Genomic DNA, 17,061 nt, shown 5'->3' with positions numbered 1-17,061 from the left:
GGAGTGAGACATGGACACAGAGAGGAAAGTAACACCAGCTGCTGTCACCATGACGATCGACAACGTGATAAAGACATATGTACTCGGAGTCAGGACGAGTGTGTCTGCTCATATTTTAAGCTGAGTGATTAAAAAGAAAGTGATTTCCGCTCACAGGAGAGGATAGATGGTTGTAGAAAGGTGGAGGGAGAGAGGATAATCCGGCGGGTTTGTGTACGTGTGAGGGTCTCTATTCGCTGCGGTGAAGAGTGAGATTCGGGGATCCAGAGAGGAACAAAAGAGGTGATCGATACTAATCGCACTTCTCACTCTTGCGGCTGGGCTCAACTACACTTCACACAGCCTATATGTGCCAGGGCCAATAAGGACGAACTGAGACACAACAGTTGCAGGTATTAGACTTTAAACGTGCATGAGATTGAAACTGCGTATAAAACCGGGATGCTTTTCCAAGCATGATGGATAAGAGCCCACCCACTTGAAACCTGCGCCTGCATAACTTCACAGAACTTCACTTTTCAATCTTTCACACAAAAATTTCACACAACATCCTCTAGCCCTTGGACGTTTGTTTATGAAAATTTTGGGTTAATATAAACGCTTTCAGCTACCAATAAGACTGTCGAGATCTGTTTACCATATTTAATAATTTTAAATCCATTCCCTAGGAATCTGCAGATATTCCTCCCAAAATCAATAAAGGAAATGCTAAACAATCAGCAGATTCTTTCCGGGTTTGGATACGGCGGCGTATAAAGAGGACATTTAAGAATTTGTCTGTGCGTGTCCCTCGCTCTGAAGATACATTATGTGCCACATTCATTTGGCTAATTAATGAGAAAAGGCCTGAGGTCCATATCGATCTGGATCTTCTCTTCGTACCCATCAGTCCCTGCTCTGCATCCTCTCATGTTTGCTTTTGTACTTCACCCTTGCCTGCTCATTTTCTTTTTGGTTATTTACACCTCTCATTCATTAGCCTTGCACCGCAAGGGTCAGTCCAATTAAACAAGCATGAAAACAGAACTCTGAAGTACATTACAGTATCATCTTGAGATGTGATTTAAGAGGCTTCCCACACATACACACACATATTTACCTTCAAGGAACATACAACACACATAATAGAAAAGAAATAGCTGTATTGATCATGATATTTATGAACACAGGAAATTTTTGGATTCACATTGTCTAGTTGTATTTGTATGTTTTTGTATAATTTATTTTATTTTGTGAGGGTATTGACCTAGCATACAAATTAATTCTTAAAGGAGCAGTTTATTCTAGAATGACATTTTTGCCATAATTTACTCTGAACACATTTGGAGCAATATTAATTGAATCCTGAATCCTGACTTTTCCTGGCTTTGTAATGCAAATAAATAGAGACCAAGTGACCCATTCTAAAATGTGCATATATCCATCATAAAAGTAATGTACACAGCTCCAAGGGGTCAATACATGTCAAGGGATAATACATGTTTTATGATGCAGAATTATACATTTGTGAGCAAAAACGATAGAAATGTTGAGATTATGTGGTCATGTTAGGATGTGAACAAGATCACTGTTCTAACTTAAAATAACCGCGCCCAGGCTTAAAGAGTACGTAGCATGAGATCATGAAAATGACATTTCATCCAGTCTGTTATGTTGACTTGTTTGAAAGTAAGCTGTCTGCCAAGTTGTAAGTCCGAAGGTGAATAAATAACTAAGTTATTTGCTTGTAAAAATGGGAGTCGAGTCTGAATCACACAAACCAGACGTGGAATAGTACACCCACGTATCTACGTCACTATACATAGTCCCCGCCTACGTTTTGCTGAGACTGCCGGGAAAACGTATTTCTCCTCCCCCAAACACTGTCGCTCGTTCGTGATGCGTGTGTATCATGTCTAGAGTCTGTGTTCTACAGTGTGAAACTAAGTCCTTCTTATTTCAACTACCAAAGGAAGAACGTCTGAGGAAAAAATGTTTACAATTCATTTTTCAAACGATACCAAAGGAGTATAACCCCATGGTTGTAATGTGCGCGCCTCATTTCACCGAAGATTGGTTTAATAATCTTGGCGCGGTGTATGTGAAACGACTATTCCTGAAAGAGGGGACAATACCATCTCTATTTGGACCTGTTAGCTCCACCGAATCACAACCTGTACGAGTGACTTTTGATTTTGTCTTAACTTCAAGAAATATTTTTGTACCTTATGTCTGTGTTTAGCTAATGCATATTACGCTAACATTAGCATGTACCGTTATTTCTGGGGTGTTAAAGTTTGTTTATCTGGCTATTAAGTTTGCATTTTGACACTTTTGCCAAACGTGAACCTATATAGATATATTTGGGTGATACTACAATAATTTATTCATAACGTCAACTTTCTGAAATACTCTATGTACCATGACAATGCACAGTTAAGACGAAATAATAGTATTACTAACGTATTAACAGTATTTTAAGGAAAAAATAATACTTTATTTCATTGATGAGCAAAAGCACAACATGCATCTTGTCACACTGGGTGTTTTTATGACAAGAGTTGTCACTTGGCTCTGACAAACATCCTGCTCCAGTCGTGGTGGAGTTTGTTGTGGATTAGCGTCTTCTGATGCTCCCTCGTAAGACTCGGGCTCAAATTGTTACGGTAAAATCGCCGCCATCTCTAGCTACACATATAATATAAATGACATCCAACCACATGTAAACCGTAATCCTGTAATGATGGTAGTGGCGTTGCATTTGCGACAAATGATGAACGCGGTTGACCAATCACAACAGACTACACCATCTGACCGATCACATGACACAAGGTTAGCGGGTAGGCGGGGCCTAGACGGATGAATCGGGGAACGAATCATTTGAGAGTCAGTCAAGAAGTAGGGTACGAATAACTGCCTATTATTACGACATTATAGTGTTTAAACACATTGTATGTACATGAAATTGTTGTTGGACACTCCATAAACCAAAGTAGGACCTTAAAACCATATGCTAGGTACTCTTTAACAAATCCTTAACCTAATATATTTGCTCACAGATGTATTTTTGCGTTTTGTGTCATGAAACATGTATTAACCCTGGACATTTAACCTTGGAGTTGTATGTATTACTTTTATGACGGATATATGTCCTTTTTGGAGCTTCAAAAACTAAGTCTCAATTCCAAGCCGGGAAGAGCCATGACATTAGAGAATATATCTCCAATTGTGATCCACTAAAAGTCATAAAAACCTAAAGTCATATACACCTGTGACGGCTTGAGGGTCAAAATGAACTCTTTAAGGGATAGTACATCCAAAAATGAAAATTATTTTATTATTTACTCACTATCTTGCTATTACAATACGAACAATGGCAGTAACCACATTGCAAAAAATGACTTTCTTGCTTAGACTTTTTTTCTTGTTTTCAAGTAAAAATGTCTAAAAATTCTTGAATCAAGAAGCATTTTCTTGATGAGCATACGGAACTAAGAAAATAAATCTTGTTTTTAGTAAAAATATATGAAATTTCATAGAATTTTTGTTAAAAACAAGCAAAAAAATCTGCCAATGGGGTAAGAAAAATAACCTTGAATTGAGCGACTAAGAAAAAGGTCAACCTTAATTCAAGATTATTTTTCTTACCCCATTGGCAGATTTTTTTGCTTGTTTAAAGCACTAATTCACTGAAATTTCATATTTTTCCCCAAAAACAAGACTTATTTTCTTAGGCCATTTTACTCATCGAGAAAATGTATCTTGATTTAAGAATTTGTAGACAATTTAACCGGAAAACAAGAAAAAAAGACTAAGTTAGAAAGTCATTTTTTGCAGTGCATTCAGTTGCCTTGGTTTTGTGTCCATACAATAGAAGTGAATAGCTACGGCCGTTGTTCGATTACCAACAATTTTCAAAATATCTTATTCTGTGTTATGCAGAAGAACGAAAATCATGCAGGTTTAAATTGACAAGAGAGTGAGTAAATGATAAAAGAATTTCCATCTTATGGTGAACTTTCACTTTAATTGGTCTTAAGAGTATTGCTCATTGAACAACAGGTTCTATTTAAATGAGGCAGATTGAACTTAAAGGGGTGATATGAAACGGCTGAAACGAATATTGTCGTTTGTTTTAGATGTAATACAATGTGTATGCGAGATTTAAGGTTCAAATACGCTGCATTTACCACATACCTTGCATGTTTCTATCTCCCCTTTGATCCACCTATCTGAAACGCACAGATTTTTTTACAAAGCTCAACGCTTTGAAAGCGAGGTGTGCTATGATTGGCCAGTTAACCAGTGCGTAGTGATTGGTCAAATACTGCAAGCGTGTGACGGAATGTAACGTCTCTGACCATATTTGGAACATCAGGTTCCAAAGCACTTGTACTGACAGGAACGTCCACCTTACTTGCGTATACATTTTGGCGGTCTTAGTCAAGTAATACCACAATCTGACGTCAAATTGTGGGGGTGTGGTTACACAAGGTGTTTCAGGCAGGTCTGGGTGAGCATTGAGGGTTATTATAGTAAATTTTCAATTTACTTGAAAACCACAATCAGTTTCAGTTGCTTTAAACTGCTTTAAGCCTAATACATGAATAGATGTTGCCGTCACTGCATCTGTAGTTACTTACTTTGTCCTCAGTTACATTGACCTTAAACAAAGAGAGAGTGAACGAGTGCAGACAGCAGCAGAAATACCACAGTCTCCTTGTCCTGAGCTCCAGTCTAAATGTGCAATAAGTCTTGCTGTGCTGTGTTTCATTATTGGCCAATGAGAGCCCAGGGGAATAAGAGCCTCAGCAGATCCCTAATACAACCTGCCCCGCTCTCCAATCCCCACATAACATACACCCCATTACTGTCCTTCAGCTGACCCCAGACACCCGACACAATCTCTCCAATTACAGCAGGACATTGATCACAGAGCTGTAGTTAGAAGTTCAGCTCTGGAGCACGCGGGGACGATGGGGCCGCAGTGTCACTAAAGGGCTACAAGTTTCTGCGTTGCAACGGTGATTGCTTTTATTTATCTATTCCTCTGTGTTTTCTGTGCGAGTGCTAACTACTCACTGTCTCTCCTGAACTCTATCCACCTGCAACGCTTTATGTGAGCTGTCGTGTAAGGATCAGGTGACAGAGCGATATAGACAGGTTGAGCAGGCAGATAGCCAGACAGAATTTCATATTCTGATGTATTCTGATCATTTATATTCGGCTTCCAGAGCAGTGGTAGAAAAGAGAACCGAAAACAATCAAGAACAACATACCCACTGTGATATTTTCATTTCAGAGCGCCATCTCTAAATATGTCATTTAACCCAGACACAGTTGGACACGTAAGTGACAGTGACATTTCTTTCAATGCCAAACAATTTCAATTAACCTTTATGCTCTGCCTGCTTTTAAAGATGTCATTTATGATTCTTGCTTTATAGACAAAGACAAGAGAGAGAGAGAGAGAGGGAGAGAGAGAGAGAGAGAGAGAGAGAGAGAGAAGACAATGGAAATCGAGAGATATTTAAGATAACAGAAACCTGACTACTGAAGTATTATGCAATAAAAGTAGAGAATGGGTTATAATTTCTTTAGACAGATCTTTGAGACTTGTGCGGAAAGTCTGGTAAAAGCATAATGTAATTTATCTTAAAAAATCTTTCTACAAGCATGCAGCACGGAAGCTCCCCAAATCCATTATTTCCAGTTATCTGCAGATAATTATTGTCTTTTTAGCCATTCAGTCATTTATCTTTGAAATAGCCCTGTCGCAACCTGTTCTCTGCTGGGAAAATGTCAAACTCTTCAGTACAGTCTCCGCCTCACACACACAACCTCACACAGGACCACACAAAAAATACAGACATATTTGTGGCATCAGACATAAAAAGTCACAAAACACAGGACAAACCCAAAACCTTCCTTCTGTTTACGTAATGTCTCTGCTGAGAGCTCAAGGTCAGTCATGCATTTCAAAAAACACTTTAAAAGAAAGTTATGTTCAGGCTGTTAATCTTATCTGCGTAAGAAAGGTGGAACAGGGTCATTCGTACCATCTCTGATCTTGAATTTGGTCAATCAGTAACCTTGAGGGCACTCACATACAACGTAAACACGAAACGTTGAGGAAACAAACATCTTACATAAACAACTTTCAAAAACCGGTCATACTGATGTGGCTTTGTTATCTCTAGTATAGGTCAGTTTGATGCCCAGGAAGACAGTATGTGCCGTACTATAGTGGCGCTTTTCCACTGCATGGTACCTTCAGGTTCAGTACGACTCCCCTCGGTACAGCTCACTTCACTTCGGCTCAGTTTGTGAGCACGACATTAACACACACAAATCACAGGAAAAATATAGAGCATATCGCTGGCAGATGGCAGCAAAACAAAATACTGATAAAAATACCAGAGAGTTTGGGAAATCTTACAGCAGAAACCAGACAACGATAATTTAGTTTACTAGACGGCGCATGAGGGTAAGCTAATGAAGCATTAAGCATTGCGTTAAGGGTCTCAATCTCTATATTACTGTAACAAAGCATATAACGAAATGTCAATATTGAGCATTAAAATTTGCATTCATGTGTGGCAAATCCAACCACTCTGGTAATGATTCTCTCTGCCCAATCAGTGATCTGTGTGAAAACGCGTCACATTTTGGTATCGGTAAAGTACTCTTGGAACCTCAACCAGGGTGGTACTAACAAAGTATCAGGTACTAGGTACTGTACCCAGAGTAAAACCCCCCAAAACTTAGCTGTTGCACCATACCATGCAGCACTATGCAGTGGAAAAGCGCCATAGACAACTGCATATACTGTAGATGGAGGCAGTGTTTATGATGATTTATCTTGCATAGTAGGCATGATGTACATGCAAGGGAGATAGCTGTGATACCTTTCCCATCCAGTATCAATCTTGTCTACTCACCAGACGCGTTCTTCAGATAACCATTCGAGTCCACCGATGTGTACATGACATAAGGACCGGGCTGGTTCACACCAAAGGGCTGTGGAATAGACTGAAGTGATTAAAAACACATGCAAGCAATTCAAAAAGTACCCTTAGACACTAGATTTTTTTTGCAAAACAAATCTATGAAATGAAGTTCTATTTGATTTAAACACAAATCATATAAATTCCTAAGCATGCTCTAGTTTGGAAATGTACACAAAAACTTGAAGTAACTGAAGTAACGCTGGCCAATCAGACTGAAGCTTTTTTAAATAAATCCGTTTTTTTTTGTGTAATATGCATCAGATGATGATTATGATCAGTTTAATGTTTAGATTAAAGGTCCAGAGTGTAATTTTTTGGAGGGTCTATTATCAGAAACAACATAATATACATAACTGTCTCCAGAGGTCTATTAAGACCTTACATAATGAAGCGTTATGTTTTTATTACCTTAGACTGAGCTATTTCTATATACATACACCGCAGGTCCCCTTGGATGGAATTCGGCATGTTGTTTCTACAGTAGCCCTAAACAGACAATCTGCTCATCAGAGCGCATTTCATAAATATGTTATCTCCTTCGGCAAAGAAGCGACATAACAACATCTCCATCCTGTGTCAGTCTCCATAGTGCTTTGAGAAGGAGGGGTGGTTTAAACGGTTATCAATTTGCAACCTCACCGCTAGATGCCGCAAAATTTCAAACACTGGACCTTTAAGTGTCTGTTGTTAAATCCTCACACACAGACCACCACAGGTAACCTACTACTGTAATGCTCCAACGTCAGACCATTGTTATCCGAATAGCAAAAGAGATCTCTCCTAACAATCTCTCAATCATAATGGGCCAGCACTGGAAATATGGTGTAGACCTTTACCCCATGCCAGCCTCTCAATTATGGATACTTTTCTATATGCAGACAACAATCTAGGCAACTGCAAATACCAGGGAGAAGTGGGCATAAAATATTTAACAGATGTATCAGTGGGACATGATTAGGTGTAGGGAGGGGTGAAAAGAGTCACAAGTTGTAAATGATGTTCCACAGTAGAATAAGCAAGTTGATAATGTTGACAGAAAGCAAGAAAACTTGGGAGCAGAATCTTACCGTCACTCAGCACCAACCTGACATAAATGAGCTAGATGACCTGGCAGACGTAGAAACAGATGAAAAATTAGCAGGCCAACAAAATGATTTTGACTTAAATCAGAGTTCTTAAGGGCTCTGCAGCGTTCAGGCGAATTGCGCTTTCGTTCTTAATTTTGGGGCAAAACGAAGCTCAAAAACGTTGAGAGACGGTATGGTGTTTTCGAACAATCCAACACCCCTTTTTTTCTGAAGGCGGGATTTACATGACGTATGGAAACAGCCACTGCGCACGTGGCAGGGATCGTAGAGGTGTGGGTACATCTGTACCATCTCTGCAACGTGACATTCTAAAGCATTCATGTTATTGTTTTATTTTTAATGTAGACCTTATCTGACCTCACCTCAGCTAAATAAAATGACGCGTTATTTCCCACAGACCAGGTGGTGCTATATAACACACCCACCTATTACGTAATGGCTATGCACCAATGGTGGCTCGGAGGGTGTTTACCGGCCATTTCTTTTTGGTTGATGCAGCAAACTAATGAAACGAATTGTTGTTTGGACGAGATTTTGTTCGAAATCAGGTCACAGACAGTCGTTTTTTCGATTTCGAATGTAGTATGCTGAGGCCTTTACACAAGTCTTCACCGGACATGATGTGACACGGTAACAGACAATAGAATGCATTAGAACCCATTATAATTGTACATTTTGTCAACAGTGGATACAAACGACACAATGCACACATTAAGAATGGCTTGCGGTTGTCTGTGTTAATGTTGATAAAAAAAGAGTTAACTCTTTAGTTACAGATTGTGTTGGGTCAGCATTCGACATCAGTCAAAACACAAACTATCCTAAAACTCTTGTGGTGAGGAAGGCGTGACGAGGGCTTGTAGCGTGATTGATAGTTGGAATCAGCTCTGCGCACACCGGTCCCGCATATCTCACGGAGGAGTTCGGGGGCATAAAAGGACGAATCGTCAGGACTGCCGGCGAGAGAGGACCGGGCCTGGACATACGTTTTAAGTTTGTATCTATCTTCTTTTGGCTAGCAGTTGACCGTGAGGTGGCTGTCGGCATTTGACTTCCTGTATTTGTTTGTTTATTTTATTAAAACTTTATTTAAATGTTCGCCGGTTCCCGCCTCCATCCCTCCTTTGAATCGTATTACAACTATACGTATAAAAATATATATATCAAGTAAAATTTCCCAGTTTCTTATCAGATCTTGCTCGCACCTGAAGTAAAGAACCCTGGAAACTTTAGACACACAGGAAGCCGACCCTTAAACAAAAAATGCCAGTTCAATGTAATGTCTGCCATTACCTCAAAGACCAGTCAGTATAAGGCAAAAAATAACCTCCAATAACTTGGCTGAGCAATAGTCAACAGCTATAAAGGCCTTGGGTCATGTCAAGCATACACGGACCAGTAAATAACTTATAATCTCACTGATGAAAGGACCAGACAGTAAGAGACAAGGCTGAGATCGAGCAAGTCAGAGAACACAGAGAAACAACGCAAACGTGGGAAGATAAAGCCTCGAAGGAAACAAAGAGATGCCTATAACGGCAGAGAAAAAACAGACAGAAGCTAAAAAAAGAGATAAATGGATACATCACACAGAGCGGTTGGGGAATAACAAACACCTCTGTGAGTGACTCCAACTACGGACGGAATATTTCCAAGAAACTGTAAACAATGACACTCAAAGGAAGTGAGACTTCCGTCAAACTGTGAGACGAACGTACGCAGGTGAAAAATTATTTGAGAGACATCTCCAGTGGGTCAAGTGTCAAATCTCTAGAGGCGTCTTTTTAAGGCGAAGTGTGTCATTTTTTTAATGTTGAGATACTTTCAGTAGGTCAGCTTATTGTGAACAACATTGCTACTCCATGGTGCTCCACAATAGCAGTGTTGTTTGCTTGACATGTCCGTCTAAACCGATGCTTTGAGTTTGAAGTGGCACTGTAAAACTGTACCTGTCAAACAATGGCAGACAGAGAGTACATGCACCTTATGTGCACCTGCTTGCACTTAAATTAAATACTTTGCACTCGCTGCAAATAAGCCGCAAATGCCGTTTTAATTCCATAAACACAGAACGAATGCCTACAATCTAGAACATGTTCACTCATCCAGAATTCACTAATGCTCCTTTTGCGAAACTGAAATATAAACTGTAAAACACATATTTTAGTGGTCTGATCTGAGCGAGACAGGAAACTAACCCATCTTAAAGAGCTCTTATTTAATCACAGAGCCCTCTGCTCTTCCACTGCCCTTAGGGTAAACTGTCTTAACTCTGCATATCAGAGACTTAGAGAACATATGAGACATGATGTGTGTGTGTGTGTCTGAGGTAGAAGATGTGCAGCTGGGCAGAAGCTGTATTATCTATCTCTTCATTACGAGGGATGGCAGTTAATGAACAGAGGTCTGTTTGCGTGGGTTCTGCATAAACAGGGTAATAAATTGCTTTGGGACACTGTCAAGCTCAGGGTGTTGCCCCAAAAGAGCTCACACAACAATCTCTAATAATCTGTGTGCCTGTGACCAGATTCAGCAAATCTACAAGCATACAGATCTACGGATACAAAAAATACACACACAAAAAAAGGAGAAAACAGAGTGGCAGGAGATTGAAGGATGGACTGACAGAAGAGAAAACAATAAAAGCATTGAAAAATGTATCAAATGTATGTATATGGAATGGTACAAATGCAAAAAAAACTAATAAAAGGGTGTAAGGAAGAGAAAGAGAGTGAAAGAACAAGAGTGAGAACATGAAAGAGATGAGAGATGAAAAGCTTTTACCCCCCACAGTTTTGTGACACATTTGTCCTCCAACAGCAAGTCAACAATGACACCGAACCAAAGACGAAGTGACAGAACTAACAGAAAATCAAAATCAGGTTTCACATTTTTAAGGAATCGGTAGACTTTCTGTGTTGATTCGGCAGTTCCAGTAGCTTAAATCGTACAGCATGGCACTAGCAATCCAGAATCATGGCTTCAATTGGTAAACTTCAATGAACTGTAAGTGGTTTTGAAAAAAGCACCCACTAAATTTATAAAGGTAATGGTTTTGCGTGAACTGCAATTTTAGGCACAATGAATTAAAGGTACAGTGTATGAAATTTAGCAGCATCTACAGCTGACGTAGTTTCCTCCAATGGCCCTCTACACTGCTCCCCCTCCCTTTCGCAGCACTACGGTGGCTGGCACAGGACTAAGATGTCATCATGTTTTCATTTCTTTGCCAAAGGAGATAACGTATTTATGAAACACGCTCTGTAAAGCAGTTTGTCCGTTAAGGGCTACTGTAGAAACAACATGGTGCATTCCATGTAAAAGGACCCGCAGTGTATATACATAGAAACAGCTCATTCTAAGGTATTAAAAACATAACGCTTCGTGATGTAAGGTCTTTTATCATCTCTGAAGACATAGTAATATACATTATATTGCAGTTGATATTCGCATTGAAAGCTGTCCTTGTCAGTCAAGGATTATAGCGTGAGCGCTCTAGTTGCTGTTAACAGTCATATTATCAGAAACTTTTAAGTAGAAGCAGAGGGCGCTTGCTCACACCTTGCTCGGTTAACCCGCATCAGCCAACACAAGTTTCTCCTGCCAATGGGGTAAGAAAAATAATCTTGAGTTGAGGTTTACCTCTTTTTAAGTCACTAAATTCAAGATTATCTTTCTTACCCCATTAGCTGACTTTTTTTACTTTTTTCAAGTACAAATTCACTGAAATTTCATATTTTTGATCTAAAAACAAGATTTATTTTCTTGCGTCGTTTTGCTCATCAAGAAACTGCATCTTGATTCAAGAATTTTTTTACATTTGTACTGGAAAACAAGACAAACACACCAAGTGTTTTGCAGTGTACCAACTGAGCAGAATTCAAAAGAGATCAGACCATTAAAGGGGTGTAAATGTGTACAGTTTTGCGTATAATGGCACAGATTGTGTGTGGGCCAGGGGGTGCCAAACACATGCCATACCGACTTGAGTTGAGTGCTGCGCAAGAGATAAAAGAGCAGAACTCACCTTGACTTTTTCTGGACAGTCATTGGAGCACAGGCCACTGAGCACTACAGAGAGAAAGAGATAAAAACAGAGAGAGAATAATAACTTTGTCCAACACATCTGGTCCTCAGATAAGGTGATGGCAGCATGTCACAGACTCTGAAGTCAAGTGCGCTGTTGTGTATAAAATCAGCGGTCCGGTTTCCTTTATCCCGCTTCACTCTGCTAAACACAGGCAGTATTTGTAGTCCTATCACCCATCTCATATCACACAACACAGTTAAGCTGCTACTACCTTCGGCAAGGAGAAAATTAAACATTAAAATTAACAATAAATTCAGCTAATGGAATGAAATACGTGCCAGGCTCTCTTTATTCGGGCCTGAAATCGACTGTGCGTTAGGAAGTTGAGCATATGAAAGGGAAAGTAAAAAATCATTAATTGCTCATTAGAGACACACAAAGAACCATCTGTGTACATTTGCATCTGTCTTTATCTAATGCTGCATTAGATTTTTCAACCAGCAGTGACAGACAGCTCTATTTAAAGACAGAGAGAAAGTTCAGAATGTTCCCTTGATTCTCAGCAACAGCATGAAACTAACTAAAGTAAATATGAATTCCTCAAAAGCACACACACACATATATTTATGATGCAAGTGGAAAATATATAAAAGAAGACCAAGAAAAGGACGAAGTAAAAGTGATGGAAGGACAAATGATGAAAGTGTTTCAATTATTCCGAAAGCTTGTCCTTTAGACATTTTCAGATCTGGTTTGACAGACAAATGTTCTGCACAAATTATTATTATTATAATTGCAAAACGGAATACGTGGCTTTGGTTTTCAAAGCAAATGTTCTAAGGCTGAGAGAGAGGTTTGACATGAGGCCTGACTTAATTTTTCATCCATGTCGGGTGAAACAGTTTTGTGTTAAGGGACAAAAACAGAGAGATAAGAGCAGCTTTCATTGTCCTCCATTGAGTTAACTGGAGGGCAACAAACACACCTCTCCACCATGGATCAGTTGCTGCTGATCCAAAAATGCCTGTCAGTTTGGATTTTTTTTATTTGGACCATTTTATATTTTATTATAGTCTAGAGCCTTACAGCTGTGGAAACAGTTAAGAGACCATTCGAAATGTTCATTTAATCTATTGTGGCCATTTCAGTCCAGTGTCTGTTGAATTTCAACAAAGTGAAACCTCAGGAGTGACATGATAAAGTCAACCAACAGCAATCTGAAACACTGACAGATGATGAAAATGAAAATTGTGATAAAAATGGAGGTTACTTTTCCCAAATAAAATACTATTGTTGTATTTCTTAAAAGTGCATTAACTTGTTTTCTTTACATTAAGCTATTGAAGTCTAACATTTACATATTTTCTGTTATTTTGCTGCTCTGGTTTTCATTTTCTGAAGTTAAATGTAAATATAAAAAATATTTTTATTTGAAACTTTGGAGAAATACTATTAGTAGTTCACAGAATAAAAAAACACTTAATAATACCCAAACACATCTCTATAAATAGTATCATGTGCACATTGCAGCAACGTCTCTATTAATGACAAGTTTCCAGCAGGGCTTGCACACAGAGCTGGACTATGATATGTACGGTCATGTCACACTCCTGCTGTGTCCTTGTGTACGCTTGTGTGACGTCCGTGCACCCCCGCCTTTCCCTGTTGACTTCTATATGTGCAGAATAAAACTATTAAAAGCCATGAAAGACATTCATGAAATGAAATGTCATTTTGTGAACTCATTGCATTAATAATGCTCTTGTTTATTGCCAGGGCTTAGTCTAAGACTTCATATAGAGATAAGGCTCAGTGCTCATTTGTCTTTCTCCACCTTTTCAGGATCCTGGAAACCTCTCCAAGAAGGATAAAAAAATCAAATAACCAATGCTATTTGAGATACATTTGAGATACAGTCCGTACAGGCAGTGAAGAGGTGGACAGTTGAAAGAACAATTCAGTAAAAACTTTGGATGGTTCATACATCATGATGACGTTTTAGTGAAATGATTAGATAATATGATCATGCCATTCCAAGATGGATGTCTGGCATGATTCTTTCTGAAAATATTAATGTTTTTTTTTCTTGTGAAACCAAAGCAACAGATCAAAATTGTGTTGAAGCCTGTTGGCAGTTGTGCGATGAGAGTGTGCTTGTTGCTCTCAGGACAGCAGAAGATTCTGTGAATCTGCTGCGAGTTTGTGGCGACACTTAAACAGCTTTGGTGTGATGGCTGTGAAATTGGTCATGTGCCTTTCTGATCTGTTCCACACTACTAAACCAGATGCTATACAGACGCTCTAAGTGACTGTGTCTCATGTCATTCATAAGAGGCAGCTCGAAACAGAGATACACATCACAGAACTATGAGGAGTACTGGCGTACAGCTTCATAAAGCTGGAATAATTCTCGCCACTCAATTAAAGTGGTATCAGGTGGTTTATAGATCAAAGTCTGGCATTGTGAAATTACATCCATTAGCTAGCTGGTTTACCTTAGCAGCACAGAGCTGTGGTGATTCTCTCTGGACAGCTTTATGATTGGCTCTCAGTCTCTACTGAGTTCATACAGTGATTAACATAACCAGCATCACTCTCATCACCTAATAGTTTAGCCCACAAACGGAAAATCAAACACTTAAAGTAGTAGTTTACCCACAAATTAATTTACATACCGTCATCCCATCCTAGGTTTATAAGACTTTCTTCAGCAGGACACAGTCTGAGTAATCTTCTTTGGATGACATTGGAGAATGCCTCATTTTTGCAGCTCAAAAAAAACGCAAACAGTACATGCATAATAGAACAAATCCCATAGGTTAAAAGATGAGAAAACAACATTTGTAATGTTTGCATGCCAGCTAGCTATATTTATCTCAATGACGAATCTCATTAGTTCTCACATGTCTCAGAACCAATTTGAATGGTTCGCTGCTATTTCTGTGTGTAGTTTTCTCATCTATACAGGTTACATTACATTTAAATGTATGCAATTGGCAGATTCTTTTATCCAAAGCGACTTACATTGCATTATACTATACATTTGTTTCCAATTAATGTATGTGCAATCCCTGGGGTCGAACCCATGACCTTGGCGGTGCAATGCCATGCTCTAACCACTGAGCTAGAGGAAAGTTCAAAGTCTAATGTGATTCAACCTGACTAAATAAACTCAATTTATTAACATAAAAAAAAAATGTTTTGCTTCAGAAGACATTTACTAACCCCCTGGGGATGTATGGATTAGCTTTATAACAGATATAGTATATAGTATGTCCTTTTTAAAGCTTTAAAAATGGGGCACTCTTCAATGCTATTACCAAGCTTGGGAGAGCAAGCACATTTTCAAAATTGCTCTTATTGTGTCCGTCTGCAGAAATAAAGTCCTATAAAGCTAGAGCTGCATGTGAATGAGTAAATTATGGATTCAAATGAATAATGTGAATAATAAGATAAGAACTTTATGATAAGGGAAAGAGGAACACATACAAACTACACACCCATACAATTAAAACATTTATTTGCAAAAACGGATTAATTCGCTGTAAAAAAATTTGTTTTTATTGTTATCATGTTTTTTTTGTGTTTTATGGTGTTAGATAGCTGTGCGCTTGATTATTAATTAATCAAAACTACCCAACTACATTAATAGTTATGATATTAATTTAATATTAATTGGAATGCACAATCATTTTTTTATCTGTTTTTTAAATGAACTCAAACATCAATATACTGTACGTGCTCTGGACACATTAAGCCTTGATACTTATGAGAATAATGCAGGTTTCAGTTCAGACTGCAACAATATCACAATATATTTAAAAATCACCGACCCTCAGTGAGTTTAAAATTTATAATAAAACATTTCAACGTTTGATCAAAAATGTTTTTTTTGTACTTATTGCTTTTCATCTTTTTCTTCTTTTAATGTTTTATTGTTTGTACAACACTATGGTCAACATTGCTGTTTCACTGAGTATTTTAGAAAGAAACTGAACTTGAAGATTTTCTGATACTCATTCCTTCTTATAACATTACATTCTCTCTTGCTCTCTCAACCATATATGTCTAATAAAGCAAACAGGAAACAAACAAGTCTGTGGCAGTACAGAAAGGAACCCACTAAAATTCATTCAAAACATTCAATCTGAACGAGCAAGAGAAAAAGGATGAGTAAATAGCCTCCCTCTATGAGTGACTATATGCAGTTTTAAAGGGAATGTACAACGAAGTTTCATGCATTCTAACTTTTTAACATGTTAAATGTGCTGTCTTTTCATGCTTGACACGTTCAAATTGTCAAGAAACTAATTGGACGTATGACGTAGTATTTCTGTGCTCAATACACTCCCCCACCTTTCTTAAAGGGTTCGGAACGTTTTTTTAACATGAAAATACGTTTCATAACATCTTTTCTTAGTCTCTTATTGGGCAATTCTCCTGGAAAAGCACGCCCACGGCAAGGTGAAAGAAACCAAAGAGCGATAGGAAGACCTGCTTACCATCAAGATTGGCTGCACTGCGTCAAGATTGGCTGTGCTGTGGGCTTGCAGCTGCAGCTCGTTATTCTTGCGATAGTGAGAGAAGCTGAGGTGTTTGTTTGTTAACGGCATTTTAGTGATGGCATAACTGGTATAACTGTGGACGCTGGATTTGGAGATAATTTGATAGATGATAGATGGCACGGTCCTAGCACGAAAAGACGCCGGACATGAACGGCAAGTGGTAAGTGAAACTGAGTCATATGTCTGTGTTTTGTTGGCAATGGGTGCGGACATGCTTTAGTTCCGCCCCCCATCCCCCCATCCAAGTTGTACGCTATCAGAAATAGTCCTACAGCTGTCTCTGTCTTTATAAATGTGATCAAACTAAAGACTTGGATATTTGAAGGGTGTGTTACTATTCGGTAAGTACTCAAGATGAACATGAGATAAGCAGAAACTGTCTGAGTTAT

The 17,061-nt window shown here is 38.7% G+C and overlaps 1 protein-coding gene across 1 annotated transcript in view; it reads right to left on the bottom strand.

Moving 5' to 3' along the window:
* The window catches only part of itfg1 (integrin alpha FG-GAP repeat containing 1), a 116,288-nt gene that overhangs the window by 19,033 nt on the left and 80,194 nt on the right, over positions 1–17,061 (bottom strand). Inside the window, exons 13-14 of the mRNA XM_056756821.1 lie at positions 12,105–12,148; positions 6,921–6,999 (exon numbers count right to left, since the gene is read on the bottom strand). Of these exons, the coding sequence (XP_056612799.1) occupies positions 6,921–6,999; positions 12,105–12,148 (123 nt within the window). The remainder of the gene's footprint in view (positions 1–6,920; positions 7,000–12,104; positions 12,149–17,061) is intronic.

This window comes from Triplophysa dalaica, chromosome 1 (genome assembly GCF_015846415.1).
Source record: "Triplophysa dalaica isolate WHDGS20190420 chromosome 1, ASM1584641v1, whole genome shotgun sequence".
In the NCBI taxonomy this organism is placed as follows: Eukaryota; Metazoa; Chordata; class Actinopteri; order Cypriniformes; family Nemacheilidae; genus Triplophysa; species Triplophysa dalaica.
The sequence above is the reverse complement of the archived record's forward strand: the minus strand, read 5'-3'. Positions and strand labels throughout refer to the sequence as shown.